General features: G+C 59.6%; 1 protein-coding gene and 1 long non-coding RNA gene across 5 annotated transcripts in view; one reads left to right on the top strand and one right to left on the bottom strand.

Annotated features, from left to right (window-relative positions):
• Window positions 1–1,235: 1,235 nt before the first annotated feature.
• TEAD4 (TEA domain transcription factor 4) overlaps window positions 1,236–16,065 on the bottom strand; it is a 59,594-nt gene continuing 44,764 nt past the window's right edge. For 2 of the 4 annotated variants that reach the window (XM_040233725.1, XM_040233724.1), the window contains 8 exons: window positions 11,685–11,813; window positions 10,437–10,480; window positions 9,982–10,037; window positions 7,639–7,778; window positions 6,229–6,402; window positions 2,297–2,437; window positions 1,782–1,934; window positions 1,236–1,522 (listed from right to left, as the gene is read on the bottom strand). In XM_040233725.1, coding sequence (XP_040089659.1) covers window positions 1,409–1,522; window positions 1,782–1,934; window positions 2,297–2,437; window positions 6,229–6,402; window positions 7,639–7,778; window positions 9,982–10,037; window positions 10,437–10,480; window positions 11,685–11,813 — 951 coding nt within the window. In that variant the 3' untranslated portion in view covers window positions 1,236–1,408. The remainder of the gene's footprint in view (window positions 1,523–1,781; window positions 1,935–2,296; window positions 2,438–6,228; window positions 6,403–7,638; window positions 7,779–9,981; window positions 10,038–10,436; window positions 10,481–11,684; window positions 11,814–16,065) is intronic. The other 2 variants (XM_040233726.1, XM_040233727.1) reach the window with 2 other exon arrangements.
• Window positions 12,228–16,065, top strand: part of LOC120857870 — a 22,671-nt gene continuing 18,833 nt past the window's right edge. The window contains exon 1 of the long non-coding RNA XR_005719758.1: window positions 12,228–12,259. This is a non-coding gene — a long non-coding RNA (uncharacterized LOC120857870). The remainder of the gene's footprint in view (window positions 12,260–16,065) is intronic.

The following is a 16,065-nucleotide window of genomic DNA, read 5'->3' as shown; positions in this document are numbered from 1 at the left end:
AAGGCCACACAGTCCAAAGCTGAGCACCAGGATTCCAATCCTAGCCACTGACTCTGGAGCCCTGGCTCCTAACCACACAACACCTCCTCAACACCATCTTATTCACTTCATATCCCCACACATGTCCCTGAGATCAGCACACAAAACTCCTGCAGGGGACTCTTGCTCCCCTTGGGCTCCAGGCTCCTGGAAGTGTGGTTCCCTATTAGGGAAGATGATAGCAAACAGCCACTAGATGGCAGCAAAGAGCCGGTTCCCAGCATCCCAAGGGCCAAGAGGGGTAAGAGGACTGTAACAACTTTTTATCTCTTTAGCGCTCCTTGCATCAGGCACTACACAGACACGTCCTCCTCACTAAGGCCGTTGCCCTCTTCAGGGAGGAAAGGACACACGCTGAGACAGGGCGGGCAGCGGGGAGCCCTAGGACTGAGGCCAGTTGCCAGGAGGAACAGATCAGGGAAATTCCCTCAGCTGAGGGGTCCCCTCCAGGCCCAGGGTGGGCTCCACTCCCCCCTCCTCCATCCCCAGGGTGCATAGAACCTTCCATCTGGGGAGGGGGTGGTCAGCGCGGCTGCCCCAAGGTGGTCACCACCCAGCAGGCTTCTTGGCTGGGAGGCGTTTGCTGTGAGATGGCGAGGCATACCAACTGCATGGTCTCAGAGACCACCAGAAAGCGCAGACCTCGGGCAACGTTCTTGGCCTTCACCACCAAAGAGGACGCCGAGGAACCCCAGGGCCCCCACCCACACTCAGAAGCTGGCCCCAGCACTCCTACCCTCTCTGTCTTGGGGCCCCCTGACCTGGAACCCACCCCCCAGGCAGCTGGCGGAGCCAGAGAGTTCATGCCCACTGGAGCTAAAGAGCTCTGATTGCCCCTGTCTAACCTCCACACCTGAAACCCACCCCCGAGCTGGGCCGGCCTCCCCGTCGGCTGTTCAGGGGGAGCAGCAGCAGAGGCAGTGGGGGAAGTGGGGCAGACACATCGCTCCCGTGGCCGAGGCGCCCGCACAGGACACACAGGCGGGGAACCCGCGCCCGTCCCCAGGCCTCCCACTGTGGCCAGAGCCGGGGGCAGGGCCTCCAGGGCAGCTCGGAGACATGCCATCTTGAGCGTCGGCAGCTGGCGACCGTCCTGGCCGAGTCCACGGAGCCCTGGCTTCACAGCCGCGCCCGGGGTGGCGTCCGGCCCCTTCTCCCTCAGCCCTCCCGGGGCTCGCGCAGCCAGACGGGGCCTCTGAAGACGCACAGAGCTGGGGTTTATTGGGCTTGGGCAATTGCAGGTTCAGGCAGAATTTGCTCCTGGGTAGAAGAGTCACCACCTCAACTCTCGGTGCTTCGGGGGCTGCCCCATGGGGCCCCTCCCCTCGTCCCTGCACACGTGATGTCACCCCCTCCCTGTCCCTGGTCTCTACTCCTTCACCAGCCGGTAGATGTGGTGCTGAGCCCCGTGCTCGCTCGCTGACACCTCGAAGACGTACGCGACGCACAGCAGGGTCTCCTGGGTGTCTCTGTTGGTGACCACCTGCAGGGGGTGAGGAGGAGGGCCTCAGGAGACAGCGTGCCGTCCGCTCCGCCCACTGCCCACCCCCCCACACACACACCTACCTTCCCACACCTGCACACACCACACACCTGTCCCCACACACACACCTGCCTTCCCACATCTGCACACACGCACGCCTGTCCCCCCACCCCTGCACACACGCACGCCTGTCCCCCACACCTGCACACACGCACGCCTGTCCCCCACACCTGCGCACACACACGCCTGTCCCCCACACCTGCAGGATGGTGAAGTTCTCCAGCACGCTGTTCATCATGTGCTTCTCGGGCAGGTGCCTCAGCTTGTGGATGAAGTTGACCATGTACTCGCAGAGCGGGGAGCGGTGGATGCGGTAGGAGTAGTGGCCGTTCTCGTAGCGCGCGCACTCGGTCTGCAGGGCCGGGGACACACGGCTTAGGAGGCCGCTGCCCACCGCCAGCCCAGCAGCTCCCAGACAGCACCCGCAGGTGGGAGAGGTCTGGGGTTAAACACTGTGGGGGACTCAGTGCCAGGGTGTTGGCCCCCCAAGACCTGATGTACAGCCGGTGAGAACCACCAGGATGGGTGTGCCTGGCCTCCCACCGCTCCCCTGGCTCGTGCTGGGCATGAGGTAGGTTGTCAGTGATAAGGACGAGGTGAGGGTGAGACTGCCGTAATTCAGACCAATCTGGGGGAAGAGGTGAGAAGCCCAAGCTGGGGGCGGTGTGTGTGTGTGCGTGAGGGGCCAGAGCCCAGGTGGGCAGCATGGCCTACCTCTACTTTCTCCACCACCTGCTTGCCGAAGGAGCACACCTTGGTGGAGCAGGTGATGACCATGTTCTCGGGGCTCTCGTACTGGCTGGACACCCCGTAGAAGGAGCTGCCCTCGTCCTCCATGTTGGTGTTGAGGTCTGCCTGCAGGGAGACAAGGGCGAGGGCAGGGTGGTGACTCAGAGGGGTCTTGTTGGAGGTCACGGCCCAGGTCCCAGGGCCAGGACACCACTGAGGGGGCGGTGCTCAGAAAGAACATGGATGAGGAACCTCAGAAACCCTCCCCGCCCATTCACACGCAGGCCTAGGGTAAAGTCAGGCTGTGCGACAGAAACAGTGGCGAGAGCCTGGCCCCTGCTGCCCACAAGGTACCAACTGCCCAGCAGACGGGATCTCACATTGGCCTTCAGCGCAACGAGACCCTGCCAGTGCCTTTCAGCAATGCTCTGGGGGGCCCGCCCCTTGCCATCTCTGTGGCCCCGTGAGCCCAGCCACCCTAGACTTTTACATCTCAGTTCTGCCTCCAGATCAGTCTCCCCAACACCGGTCCTCTTCCACTTGGCCCCTCCTCTAACTGCTCTGAGAAGTCTTGGCGCCCTTGTGCAGAACCCCTTTAAAACGGGAACAGCACCGGGTTGGCAGGGCCTGGCCTTGCCCCTTCCGAACGGTGAAAACCCTGGAGGCAGGAACCAAGCTCTCCCAGGGCTCGGCCAGGCGCAGGGTGTGTGCCTTCAACAGAGTGTGGCACATGACTGTCTGAGCCTGCCCCCTCAAGGTGGCTCTGGGCGAGGAGTGGTCCTGTAGTCACAAGGGGGACACCTAAGCTTCCTGCACCTGCCAGTCCTCAGAACCGCAGCCCCACCCCAGCCCAAAGACGCTCCCGGGTCTCCTGGCATCGCCTCCCACTCGCCTGGCCTTTCAGTCACCCATGCATCCTGCCTGGCCCAGAACAGTCAGGGTAGAAGCGGAGAGGCTGCAACACAGTCTCTGCCCTCAAGGAGTGTGCGTGTGTGACTTGGGGGGTGGGGGGAGCAGCAAGAACAGGTGAGCTGGCAGCTGAGAGAGAGAGAAGGAGATGAAGCAGAGATGCAATTCTATAGAGACTTCCCTGGCGGTCCAGGGGTTAGGACTCTGTGCTTCCACTGCAGAGGGCCCAGAGTTCAATCCCCGGTCGGGGAACTAAGATCCAGCATGCAAAAAGAAAGGTCCCACAAGCGAAGGTCCAGAGTCTGTCCCAGAATCTATCCCTGGGGACCTCAGCCAGCGACAGCCACACAGTATCCTCCATGACATCCTAACTATGATCCCACTCCCTCAATAGCCCCACTGCAGGATTTCCTGCCCACCATGTACCCCCATTCTGAGCAATGCACTCACACAAGCTTGGCGTCTCCACCTTCCCAGCCTGAGAGCAGAGCTGCCTCCCTGTTACCCTGAGAGGCGCCCCACCCCCAACCCCTCTCGGCCCCTCACTCCCCTCCCCCACCCTATTCATAGCCGCGGCGTGGTGGGCAGCTCGCAGGCTGTGCCCAGAACAGGTGTGGGGGATCGGGTGGCTGACAGATGAGCCGAGACAGCCGGGCAAGGGGGCTGAGGACTCAGATTCATTGTCACGCACTGGTATGTGCCCAGGAGACAGGGTCCTGCGACGGAGGAGGGGCAGGGGCCCTGTCCTCCCTGCCAGCTCAACCCAGCCTTTTCAATCCGGAGTTAACAGCCATCAGTGTCCAGGAGGCCCCCCTCCCCCCGCCGACAGAAGGAAGAGGACTCTGCTGATCTCACAGGTCCTGGGGAAGGAGGGAGGGGTGCTGGCCTCTCGCCCCTGCATCTCACATGCATGGGGCCCAGCATGACCCCCCAACCCATCCTGTGCCGATGTCCCTGCCAGCTGGAACCGACATGCACCGGCGGACCCAAGCCAACCATTCACTCCCTACTCCCACCAGTGACAGCAGTAATTCGGCAGGAGGGGCTGGGAGGCCGAGCTGGGGACATCAGAGTCCCCCCTCCTCCCACTCCAAGCGCCCTCTGACCCACCCTGCAGCCTGCATGCCCAGGGCCTGGGGCCAGATGAGAAAACCACCAGGCAGGAAAAAGGAGGCTGGGGGCAGGGAGGGGGCACACCATGTCCTTGCCCAGCTGTGTCCCTGCCTAAACATGTGGCCCATCTCGCGCCAGCTCCAGGCCAGGGCGCAGGAGGAGAGGGTTTTGGATGACTGGGGTCTGGGGCTGCCCGGGAGGACCCCGAGTCCCATGATTAGCAAGCACGAGAACTGCCTTCCCCACATCACAGGTCTGACCTTCCCTGCGCCTCTGCCTTCCCCACACAGGAGGGGAGGGTCCAGATGGCGGCTGAGGTGTCCTGGCCACCAACATGCACCCCCTACCCCACCTCCCCAGCCTGCTGCTCCGTCCCCAGCTCCGATTTCACCCGCCCTCACCCTGCCCAAGCCTCTGGCCATCAGGGCTCAGGCCGGGGGCATGAGGCATGCACACAGCCCCCTTCACCGTCAGCTGCCCGCACACGCCAGGGTCCTTAGACACACAGCCTCTCACACGACCCCAAGAACCAAGTGCTGATTCTGCAGGTGGAGGAACAAGGTCCAGCGGAGCCAAGACTCCTGGGAACGCAACTCTCCAGCCAGACTCTCCGCTGCCCGCCTGGCTCTCCTTACACGCTGGAGGGCTCGCTGGTAGCCCGCCCCCAGTCCTGTGTGGAGACCGCCCCTGGGCGGTGAGAACGCGAGCTCCTGTCGGTCCGTACGGCACAGGCTCTGTGTGCAGCCCATGGATGGGGCACTGAGGCCAGCGTGGAACTTGCCCGTTCACGCTTCCTGGCATCTCTGTCCCCACCCCCTCTTCTCTCATCACCCCAGAGTCAAAAGGAAGGAGAGGACCAGGGCCACAGACCAGACTGGGGAAGGATGCTCTGGCTCCTCCCCAACTCCTGCCAGCTCTGATCTCCAGGCAGGATGCCCCTGACCATCTCCTGGAAGCGGAGTCTGCTATAGAAAATGACTCTGAACGCACGTCTAAGTCTGCTCTCTTCCTGCCCCCGCTTAGGGGCTGGGGTCCCTTTTTAGACAATCCACAGCCTTCTCCACCAGGACAGGGGAAGCACCAGGGCCCTGAGGGAGGCACCAAGCACCTGGCGAAGCAGGAAATGTAGGGCGATGGCCACAAGCACACTCGAAGAGCTGGGTCTGCACTCTGGGCTGCCACTATGAACTGGGAGGCCCTGGCAGGTCCTTTCACCTCTCTGTGCCCCAGTTTCCCCTCTAGGGACCAAGGCTGTCAACTGAACGTCCCTTCGGTAGGGTGGCGGGGATGCATGCTCAGCCGCTCAGTCATGTCCGACTCTGCGACACCATGGACTGTAGCCGGCCAGGCTCCTCCATCCATGGGATTTTGCAGGCAAGAATACTGGAGTGGGTTGCCATCTCCTCCTCCAGGGGCTCTTCCCGACCCCGGGACTGAACCCACATCTCTTACGTCTCCTGCCTCGGCAGGCGGGTTCTTTACCACTAGTGCCACCTGGGAAGCCCGGTGAAGAAGAAACACGCTAATAAAAGTCTCCCGACGGCCCTGACCTTCCCCAGCACGCCCGTCACAAGAGGGACTGCAGGAGCCGGGCTCGCCGGGGCTGGGGGTCTCCCAGCCAGGCCCTTGCTGACTCCAAGCCTCAGTTTCCCCATCTGTGAGATGGGGGTCTAGGGCGGCTCTCGTCTGAGGGTGGCTAGAACACAGACTGTTATCTCTGAGTGGAGGAAGGCAGGTGCTGGCGAGAAGGGCCCCCACGTTGCTGTCTCCCCTGACCAGGGCAGGGTTCCCACCAGTGCCTCCTGCCAGCCAGGTCTCCCTGGCCAGGCTTTTCCCTCGGGGCAGTTGGTCATCGACGAGCTGGGGCAGGAAGGAAGAGGCCACCAGAGACTTACCCAGAACTTCACGAGGAAAAAGGCGTTGGAGGGTCCACGTTCAAAGAGCTCCTTGAGGCCGCCCTTCTTCTCTGGGAACTTGTCGTAGATCTGGTGGATGTCTACGGCTTCGAGGTAGGGGTCGCTGTAGCTGGGGCTCGACTGGCCGATGTGCACGAACAGGTGCTTGTTGTACTGTGGGCACCGGAGAGCTAGTCTGAGGGGCTGCGGGGCGGACGGACCAGCCCTGGGGCTCCGAGCCTGGCCAGGGGCCCAGAACAGGGATGCCACGGAGGGCCTCAGTTTCCCCCCTGGTGACACGGAGCAGGAAGAAGGGCTCAGCGCACAGCAGAGTAAACAGGCCTCCCGCGCCTTGGGCAGGGCGGCCCCCACAGGTGCTCGGCATGTGTTGGTCACTATTTGCACTATTCTGAGTCGTGACTCGGTCACTGAACGTCCTTAGGCGGGTCATTTCTATCTTTGGACCCCCTCAATCTCATCTGTGATGGAAGACCACTGAACCAGAAAAGGGGTGTTTCCCCCGCTTGAAGTGGTGTGGGGGGTGCTGGGAACCCCTTGCTGCAATCTGAGAAAATCCACTGCTTTCACAATACATGCTGGGCTTCCAAGGAAGGGTTTGTCTGACTAACAAGTTCCTCACCTGAAAAATAAGCTTCTAAATGTCAAACTGGGAGTGGGGGGTATAGGAGGGAGGCTCAGGAGGGAAGAGGATATATGTATACATATGGGCTGATCCACGTTGTTGTATGGCAGAAACCAACACAGCATGGTAAAGTAATTATCCTCCAATTTAAAATAAACTAAGAAAAAATAAAGACCTTGAGAAATCTTAGCGTTTAAGAAAAAAAAGTATTAAACTGAAATGATCGGTGAAGTTTCCCAGGCTCAGGCCTCCTGTCTACCCGGCCAGGTGCTACTCTGAACTCTGCAGGTGACGCGGGTCACCCAGGATGGAGACACAGAAGGGCTCAAACTGGGGGTGGGCTGCTGCTCCTGCTGGTGTCCCCGCGGATGTGGGGCAGACAGACGGCTCCTTGGAGCCACAGGGGACAGAGCAGTGCAGTCTGGGGTGGGGCTGGGACCAGTGTCTTCAGAGGGAGAGGTGATAAGACGGGAGGAAGGAGGACGTGAGGGACTGGGGATAGGATGGGGCACAGAGACCAGGGGAGGGCTTAGGGGAGGGAGAGACGCAAGGTCCAGTGAGAAAGAAGCCAGGGGGAGGACGGGTGAACCAGGAGAGGATGAGAAGGAACTAGGAACCTAAATTCAGGCCCAAGGTGGAGCAGGGCAGAGGGCAGGGAGAGAAAGCCAGAGCAGGTAAAATTGGAGCTGGAGGAGGCCGGGGAGCAGCACCCTCCAGGAATGAGGATGGGGCAGGAGAAAATCCAGCTGGCGAAGGCTAGGACCTACCGTATCGGGGTCCTGCTGCCGCTCCAAGAAGGCAGAGAACTCCAACATCCAGAGCTTGGAGCTGGCCACACTGCGGCCCTGCCACGGAGGTGCGGGGGGCGCAGAGGGCGACGGGGCAGGTCCTGCTGGAGACTCGAACCCTGCACGTGGTGGACGGCACATGGGAGCCGGCCCACACGGCCTCCCCACGCCAGCCTCCCCCAGGCTCCCAGACCCATCGGAACCTGCTGTGTGCCTCCCAGCAGGCATGGGGGTGGGGGCAAAGCACTGGCCAGCAGTCCAGGGGCAGCCCTGGCAGGGGGCTCAGCCCTGACAGTTCAGTCCCCTCTGGGCACAGGATGGCTCTCAAGGGAGGTGATGCTGGCCGGGGACAGGTTGTGGGGGGCAAGGGGACGGGGGTGGCTGGGGGCAGGGGGCGAGTGGAATGCCTGCTGGACCTGAGGCTTCCAGGGCAGGCACTGCTTGGTTCTTGCTCTGGAGGGGCTTCAGGTCCAGCCAGAGAGATAACTGGACAAATGACTACAATGACACGAGTCTCTGCCCCGCCTCTGTGACAGCATCTGGCCCAGAAGGGCATGCAGGTTTGTGATTAAGTGAAGCAACAAACGTGATGAAAACAGACTGAGCGCTGCAGGGGGGCTCCCAGCCCACCTTGGCGGTGGTCAGAAAGGCTTTCCGCAGGTGATGCTTAAAGAGGTTATGCAGCAGGGGTGGGAGGGAGGCTCAAGTGGCAGGGGATATATGTATACTTATGGTCGATTCACATTGTTGTACAGCAGAAACTAACACAACATCGTAAAGCAATTATCCGCCAATTAAAAATAAACTTAATAATAAAAAAATAAAAAGAAGTGATGTGGCAGGAGCAGGAGGCAGCAGCAGAGACAGGGGAATGGGCTGCAGGCAGAGGGCATGGGGCGGCCGGATGCTCAGTGGGCTGGGAGGCTCCGTCCAGCAGGTTTGTGCAGGAGCCGGAAACAAGGCTTGAGAGTTGGGGCCTGGCTTCTGGGTGAGGAGTACAGGTTTCAGCCTGAGCTCAGGAGGGTGGCAGAGGATTCTAAGCAGGGCCGAGGAGCGATTGGCTGAGCATTTCTGTACATCTTGTTCCTTGTGGAGGAAGGAATGGGCAGGGGCAGCGCTGGCCAGAGACGCGGGCCTCGTGGGCTCTTCTCAAGGGGGGAAAAGAAGAGGGCTGTGAAGATGAGGGGACACAGGAGGGACGTGGAGGGAGCAAGACTGCAGGACTTGGTGACAGGATGAGGGGGCAGCCGAGGCAGGTAGGTCAGGAGCTCAGGGAGGAGACAGAGAAGAGATGGCAGAGGAGCGGGCAGAGGACCACGCTGGACACACCAGCTCACACACTGGACGTGTGAGCTGAATCCCTCTTTAATTTGTCCAAGGGCAGCTTCCCAAGTCCCGCCCAGTGGGAGCACACTGGACGTGGCCCAACACACGGAGGACAGGCACCAGCCCGGGACGGTGCCCGAGTGCACAGAGAGGGACAATCACCGGGGAGCCTCTAATGGATTCTAAGCTGGAAGCACCGCGGTGAGAAAGACGCTTTAAAAAGATGATGGGTGAGTTATGGGGTGGAAGAGCAAGGATATGGTTGCAGATGGGGAAGCTGGTCAAGAGGCCACAGCAGTGACCCAGGCAGGAACAAGGAGGACCTGAGAGAAGCTGATGGGCAGACAGGGGAGAGCACAGATTAGGGGGGGTGGAGGGTGGCCCCAAGTGGCCGTCAAGAACCTAGGAAGGTGGCAGGGCTCCTCTCAGAGCAGGAAAAGCCAGACCACCGTGCAGGCAGGAGCCAATCCCAAACCAGGAAAGGTGGCTAAGGGTGAGGATCCTGTCTTGCCCCGCAGAGGGGCAGGTGGAAGGACCCTCCTGAGAAAGAGGCAGGCATAGAGCTGGTCACATGAGCAGCCAGGGTGCCACCCAGTCTGCCCCGTCTCAGGAGCCTTCCCTCTGCTGACCAGGGGCTCCAGGCTGGAACGCCAGGCTCTGCGGGAAGCCCGTCTTGAAGGAGAGGGTTACAGTGTCCCAGAGCGAGGCCAGCCCAAGCGCCAGGCTGGACGGGACGCACATGCAGGTGGGGCAGCTGCCCGGGGCACCCACCGTGCCCCTTGAACCGTGTGCACACTGCCAGCCCTGAGTCTCTCTGGAGAGGATGGCAGCCCCGGGCACACAAGGGTCTTGGCTCTGGAGAGGATTGGAGTACACAGTCTGAGCATGCACCAGGATGGCATCGAAGGGGGCATGAGTGCCCAGCTGTCAGGGCCTGGGACCGGGACAGGAGCCACAGAGTGTGACACAGGAGGGAGTCAGACCCTGCCCACCCACCTGGCAGAGGCAGTGACGGCTGGACAGTGTAGGTTTGCTGGGAGAAAGGTTTCACACTGCAGGAGACGAGACAGGACGCGTGAGCCCGTGGCAGCCTTGGAGCCTCGGTCAGGCCCCAGCGCTGTCTGTGAGGCAGTCCCGGGAGGTCGGGACTCTGGCCTCCTGCTCCCTCAGGATTCTGGCCGGCCCACGGAAACAGCATGTCTTTTGGGCAAACCCATCTCTCCCTCCCTCCCACCCAGGCCAACCTCCTCCCCTCGGGTCCCAAGCTCAGGCCCTGCCCCACCCAGGATAGACCAGGGCGCTTTGGCAAAACCCGGGTGCGCCACCCTTAAGCACAGGGCCACCCAGAAACGCTGACTCCACCCTGTGGCCCATCCACCCTGTGGCTGGGGTCAACAGAATGGCTCACCAGCTCAAGTGCAGCCCAGGGAGCAATCAGAGCCCATACTCACTCGTGGGACGTTCCGGCTTGGCCCGGCAGAGCTCCTTGCCAAAACTGAGGAGGTAAAAGCACAGGGTCAGCAGAGCCCCGTGGGCACGGCTGGCGTTGTGGAGTCAGACATGGCAGGGGCCCTAGAGCTGGAAGGGAGGCTGGAGCCTGGGCCCGGGGGCTAGGGAGGGTGTTAACACCCCTGCCTCCATCCAGGCAGCATGGCCTTCCAGAGAATGCATCCAGGAAGCCCAGCCCCGGGAACCTCCCCCAATGCGGGGCTCCCAGGAGAAGCCCCCAGACTCACAGACACGGCTCCTCCCGTCTCCTCCCTGAGACAAGTCCTCTGTGACGGTGCCAAGCATGGCCCCCAACAGTCCTGGAGTCAGGCATCCTGCTTAGAACTGAGTACCCCAAAGTCATGTGGGCACACCTCAGGTCCTGTTGTCCTGTCTACTCAATGCCCTGCTAGACTAGAGGCCTCTGGACACACTGAAAAACAGCTGGATGGGAGGCTCGCCAGACTGCCCCTTGTTCTCAGGCCTGGGCTGGTGCATTAGTCCCAACAGCCAGAAAAAACCCTGTACGGACACAGCCCTGGGAAGGAGGGACCTTTCTGGACTGTTCTTAGAGAGGCCGAGAGACGCATTCTCAGGCCAAGAAGTTCACATTCAAGACGAGTTTGCTCTTGGACGTCAGCCTCCACCTGGGAGGAACACCTGAGGGGGAGGAGGGATGAGGCCAAGTGGGGGCGGGGGTTACTGGGGACTGGCCAGTGCAGCCCCACAGCCTGGGGCCTAGGCTGCCTCTTCTGCACGTGTGCATGTTAAGCTGCTTCAGTCACATCCCACTGTTTACTATGACCTGCAGCCCGCCAGGCTCCTCTGTCCATGGGATTCTCCAGGCAAGAGTACTGGAGTGGGCTGCCATGCCCTCCTGCAGGGGCTCTTCCCCACCCAGGGATCGAACCCAGGGATCTCATGTCTCCTGCACTGGCAGGCGGGTTCTTTACCACTAGCGCCACTGGGAAACCTGGCCAACTCTGCAGAGCCCCCAGGCCGGCCATCTGATGGCGTGGCTTCAGCCTGTGTCCCTGCAAGGCCCCTAGAGGGCGGTTCCAACACCTGCATGGCCCTCGGTCCTTGGTCCCTCCTTCCCTGAGAAGACTCAGATGAGGACTCTGGTGTGGTCAGCGCCATGTCTCCTCAGAAGGGGGAGGAGGGAGAAGGACAGGGTGGTCCAACCTCCGGCTACAGGCAGCTCCACTTACCCCTGAGACCGCTGGGTAGCCTGGGCCCCGGGTGAGGGTCATTTTACTGTGGAAGGCTGCGGCGGAGATGATCTGGGCGGACGACATGGCAGCCATGCTCTGCAGGGCCTTGTCCTTAGCTGCCTGATCCTGGGGAGACATTGGGGGGAGGCCTCAGCCCGAGCACCGTGACAGGCCAGGAGAGGCCCCGGGACCAGGCTCCTGCTCCTGCAGGGCTGTCAACCTTCCCTGTGACTCTCAGTAAGTCACTGGGTGGCTCTGATCCCTTTCCTCATCTGTCAAAGGGGACCCTTGGCCTGCCTGTCGCACTAGCGTTTAAAGAGACTTTGACCCACTCCCGGGCATATAGCCAGAGAAAAACATGGTCCAAAAGGATACGTGCACCCCAGTGTTCATTGCAGCACTGTTTACAACAGCCAGGACGTGAAAGCAACCTAAATGTCCATCAACAGAGGAATGGATAAAAAAGATGTGGTGCATTTACGAAATGGACTATTACTCGGCCATTAAAAAGAATGAAATTGTGCCATTTGCAGCAACACTGGATGGACCTAGAGAGTGTCATACTGAGTGAAGTAAGTCAGACAGAGAAGGAGAAATATTGTATGACATCCCTTATGTGTGGAATCTAGAAAGAAATGATACAGATGAACCTACTTACAAAACAGAAAGAGACTGGCAGAAAACAAACCTACAGCTGCCAGGGGGAAGAGACAGTAGGGAGTTTGGGATGGACAGGTACACACTGCTGTATTCAAAATGGATAACCAATCAGGACCTATTGCATAACACAGGGAACTCTGCTCAGGGTTGTGTGCCAGCCTGGATGGGACGGGGGTTTGGAAGAGAATGGATACATACATATGTAAGGCTGGGTCCCTTCCCTGTCCACCCAAAACTACTAGAACATTGTTAATCAGTTATGCTGCTGCTGCTGCTGCTGTTAAGTCACTTCAGTCGTGTCCAACTCTGTGCGACCCCATGGACGGCAGCCCACCCGGCTCCCCCGTCCCTGGGATTCTCCAGGCAAGAACACTGGAGTGGGTTGCCATTTCCTTCTCCAATGCATGAAAGTGAAAGTGAAGTCGCTCAGTCGTGTCTGACTCTTCATGACCCCATGGACTGCAGCCTACCAGGCTCCTCTGTCCATGGGATTTTCCAGGCAAGGGTACTGGAGTGGGGTGTCATTGCCTTCTCCAGTTAATCAGTTATACCCCAATGCAAAATAAAAAGTTTAAAGTTCGAAGAAAAATACAGACTTTGAAGGTCACCTGCCAGACCACAGCTCTCCTGTTACCAACCTAAGGGACACCTGCAAACAGAGACCACCCAGGCCTCGCTCTCCTCCACACCAAGGGTGTCTGGGGCCCCACCTGGCTCATGGAGAGGATGTAGGAATATGCTTAGCAGAGGTCATCTCCGGTCACATGGACCAGCGGTCCCCGTCTCAGACCTGGCCTATGGGTGTCAACTGTACCATGGGCACCCACAGTTCCTGAGCCTTTTATGTGTCAGAATGTGGCTGTCTGTCCTCTGTGGTCCAAAGACCCTCCCCCCAAAAATGGGCTCACCTGGCTCAGGCTCTGAATGAATCAGCAGTATCATCTGCTTATAATAAATCCTTGTTAATACTTGTCTAAGCCAGTGGTCCCAATCTGAGCTCCCCAACCCCAAAGGGCCTCTCAAGCAATAAGACAACATCTTGTATTCCAAAAAAGTCCATATGGATCGGAAATAAGACCATACATACAGACAGTGGGCTGGCACAGGCACCATTACTGGGGCTAAAACGTTGGGTTATGTCAACTTGGGAGCTGTGATTAGAAATCCTGTATCTTTATGATGGATTATTTTAAATGGGAAAAATACGTAGGCCCTTTATTTAATCACCAACTTGGTGCCCCAAATCTGTCCTGAAATGATAAGCAAGCAGATTGCTGAGGGAGGGCCTCACAGCTCACAGCTGGGTTTGCTGTGACTTCACTCGCCCAGTGGGTGGCATTACAAAGGTCCGAGTGTTGAGCCCGGCACCCTCTGGGACACGGTGTGGGGTCAGGCCCTTCTACCCAGACTCTCAGGGACCTTTACAGTCACAGGGCACCAGACAGCCCCCGGAAAGTCAAGAATGCTGTCTCACTTTGGCTCTGAACATCACAGGATCTCTGTGAGGCTGGCAGGACTTGTCACACCCTCATGCTAAGATAAACTGAGGCTCAGAGAATTTAGGGGACCCGGGTGTTGACAGGGGTCGCAGGCCAGTGCCCTGCGAAGTGGGTCCAGGACAGGCCATCCATGACCTCTGACCTCTGCAGGCCCAGGGGCTGAGCAGACTGAGGAGGGGGCAGGTCGGGACCTGAGGGCAACCCCGTCTTCAGCACAGAGGGGGCAAGAGGCCACGCTGAGTGGTGGGCACCCCAGCCCACTGTCCTTTTGGGAACAATCTTGGATCCTGCTCTCAGGTGATCCTTGTTAACCAAAGCATCAGGCTGCCTCTCCGCAAAGACTCTGGGGGTCTCAGGAGCATCACCCAGGCTTGCTCGCTTCAGGACATGGATGGGGCAGCACCCCAGGTACAGGCTCTGTTAACAGACCCCTGTTAACAACAGCACTGGGAGGCTGGATGGCTCCAACCCGAGGTCAGAGACCTGTACTCCTTTCTCATAGCTGGCCTAATGAACAGCCGGGGACCAGCAAGCGGAATAGGAATCGGGGGGAGTGGTGGGGGGGGGGTGACATCAGTGACCTGATACTGAATTTTGAGGTCGGAGGGGACCTCAGACAGCACCTTGATTAACCCTGTCATTTATAGGCGGGGAAGCTGGCTGGAGCTTGAGGTGGATGACCCAGCCAAGTGCCCACAGGCAATGCCAGGCCAGTGACCCAAAGATTTCCACCGGACCTTGCTGCCCACGGAGGAGCTTAACTGCACTGGGCCCCAGACCCCTTGGAGAATATGGTAAAATCCTCAGACCAAATTCTCCCCTAAGTGCCTATGCAGGAAAATGTGTGTATTATTTAAAGGACCAGTGGCTCCCCTTGAAGCCTGTCTGGTGGTCCACTGAGGCTGTTCCTGGCCCCTCATCAGAGTCTATGGACAGGGACAGGTTCAGTCCCTCCAGCATATGTGGGCCATACAGCCGGGCCCCTTGGGAATCAACAGCTCCCCTCAACAGCTCTAAACAGAAGCTTGGACACTCCACTCTCCATCAGGTTCCCTGCTGGGCCCCATGGAGTCACAGGGCAGCCAGAGAGTAGAGCAGGGAGCAAGTGGGCGCCAGGGCTGAGGGTGTCCGGGTACATGTGCCAGCGTGAGAGGGAGGGACCAGCAGCTGCGGCCAGCCAGTTGTCCTGGGGGCAAAGGGGCGAGGGCTGGGCCGCAGCTGTGGGGGGAGGGGACAGCTGGGCTGATGCAGGAGGAATGGAGCTGGGTGGGCAGCGGGGACAGCCTCCTGTGGCCTCCCACCCACGCCTTCCAGGCTCCAGTGTCAGGGTCATGGGCCGCAGTCCCAGAGGGGTCCTCTGTGGTCCTCTAGCCCAGGGGCTTTGAAACTGGGTTCTCGTATGTTTTCAGGTTCGAGAGTCGTGGGGCCTGAGAGGGACGTAGAGGAGGGGTCCCTAGCCCACTCCTCGCCAACTTAACTTTGACCACAGCAGCTCCTCTGACATTGTATCAGTGATAATTCAGTTAGGAAGAAAAACAGAAAGGCTTCCACTGCTTTAAAAAAATGTCTGTGGGGAGTTCCCTGGTGGTCCAGTGGTTGGGCCTCTGCACTTTCACTGTCGAGGACCCACGTTCAATTGCTGGTCGGGGAGCTAAGATCCTACAAGCCGCACAGTACAGTCAAAAAAATTAAAATTAAAAATTTTTTTTAATGTCCATGAATTTACTGGTCTGATCTAAGGCCCAAATGCTGGCTCCTCCACGGGAGGAGTAGTCACCCAAGGGGCCCTGGCTCTGGGGTCCAGAAGGCCTGAGTCCCACGGGGAGGGGGCTCCCACCAGGGCTGGACCCCTCGAGCAGTCACCTGTCCAGGCCTGCAAGGCGGGGCTGATCCAGGAAGGGACAGGAACCTCCAGTCCCAGAGAGTGGGGTGGGAAGAATTCCACCAGCCTCTCCTCCAGCATGGAACCCCTCTCCCCAGCAGTGCCTCCCAGGCCCCGCCACCCTCAAACAGTAAGGGGCTGAGGGGTCCTCAAGGAAAGGGGCCTGGAGGTCAATCCTGTTGCCCTAGCCATGGGATTCGGGGCATGCACTGTCCCTCTGAGCTGGGCGGGGGGTGGAATGCACAGCAGGAGACGGGACTATGCCTCCCAGGATGCTGAACCTGGCCATTCACACACACACACACACACACACACACACACACACACACACACACAC

Source organism: Oryx dammah, unplaced genomic scaffold (genome assembly GCF_014754425.2).
Source record: "Oryx dammah isolate SB20612 unplaced genomic scaffold, SCBI_Odam_1.1 HiC_scaffold_29, whole genome shotgun sequence".
NCBI classification, from domain to species: Eukaryota; Metazoa; Chordata; class Mammalia; order Artiodactyla; family Bovidae; genus Oryx; species Oryx dammah.
Note: the sequence above shows the minus strand (reverse complement) of the source record. Positions and strands in the feature narration are given on the sequence as shown.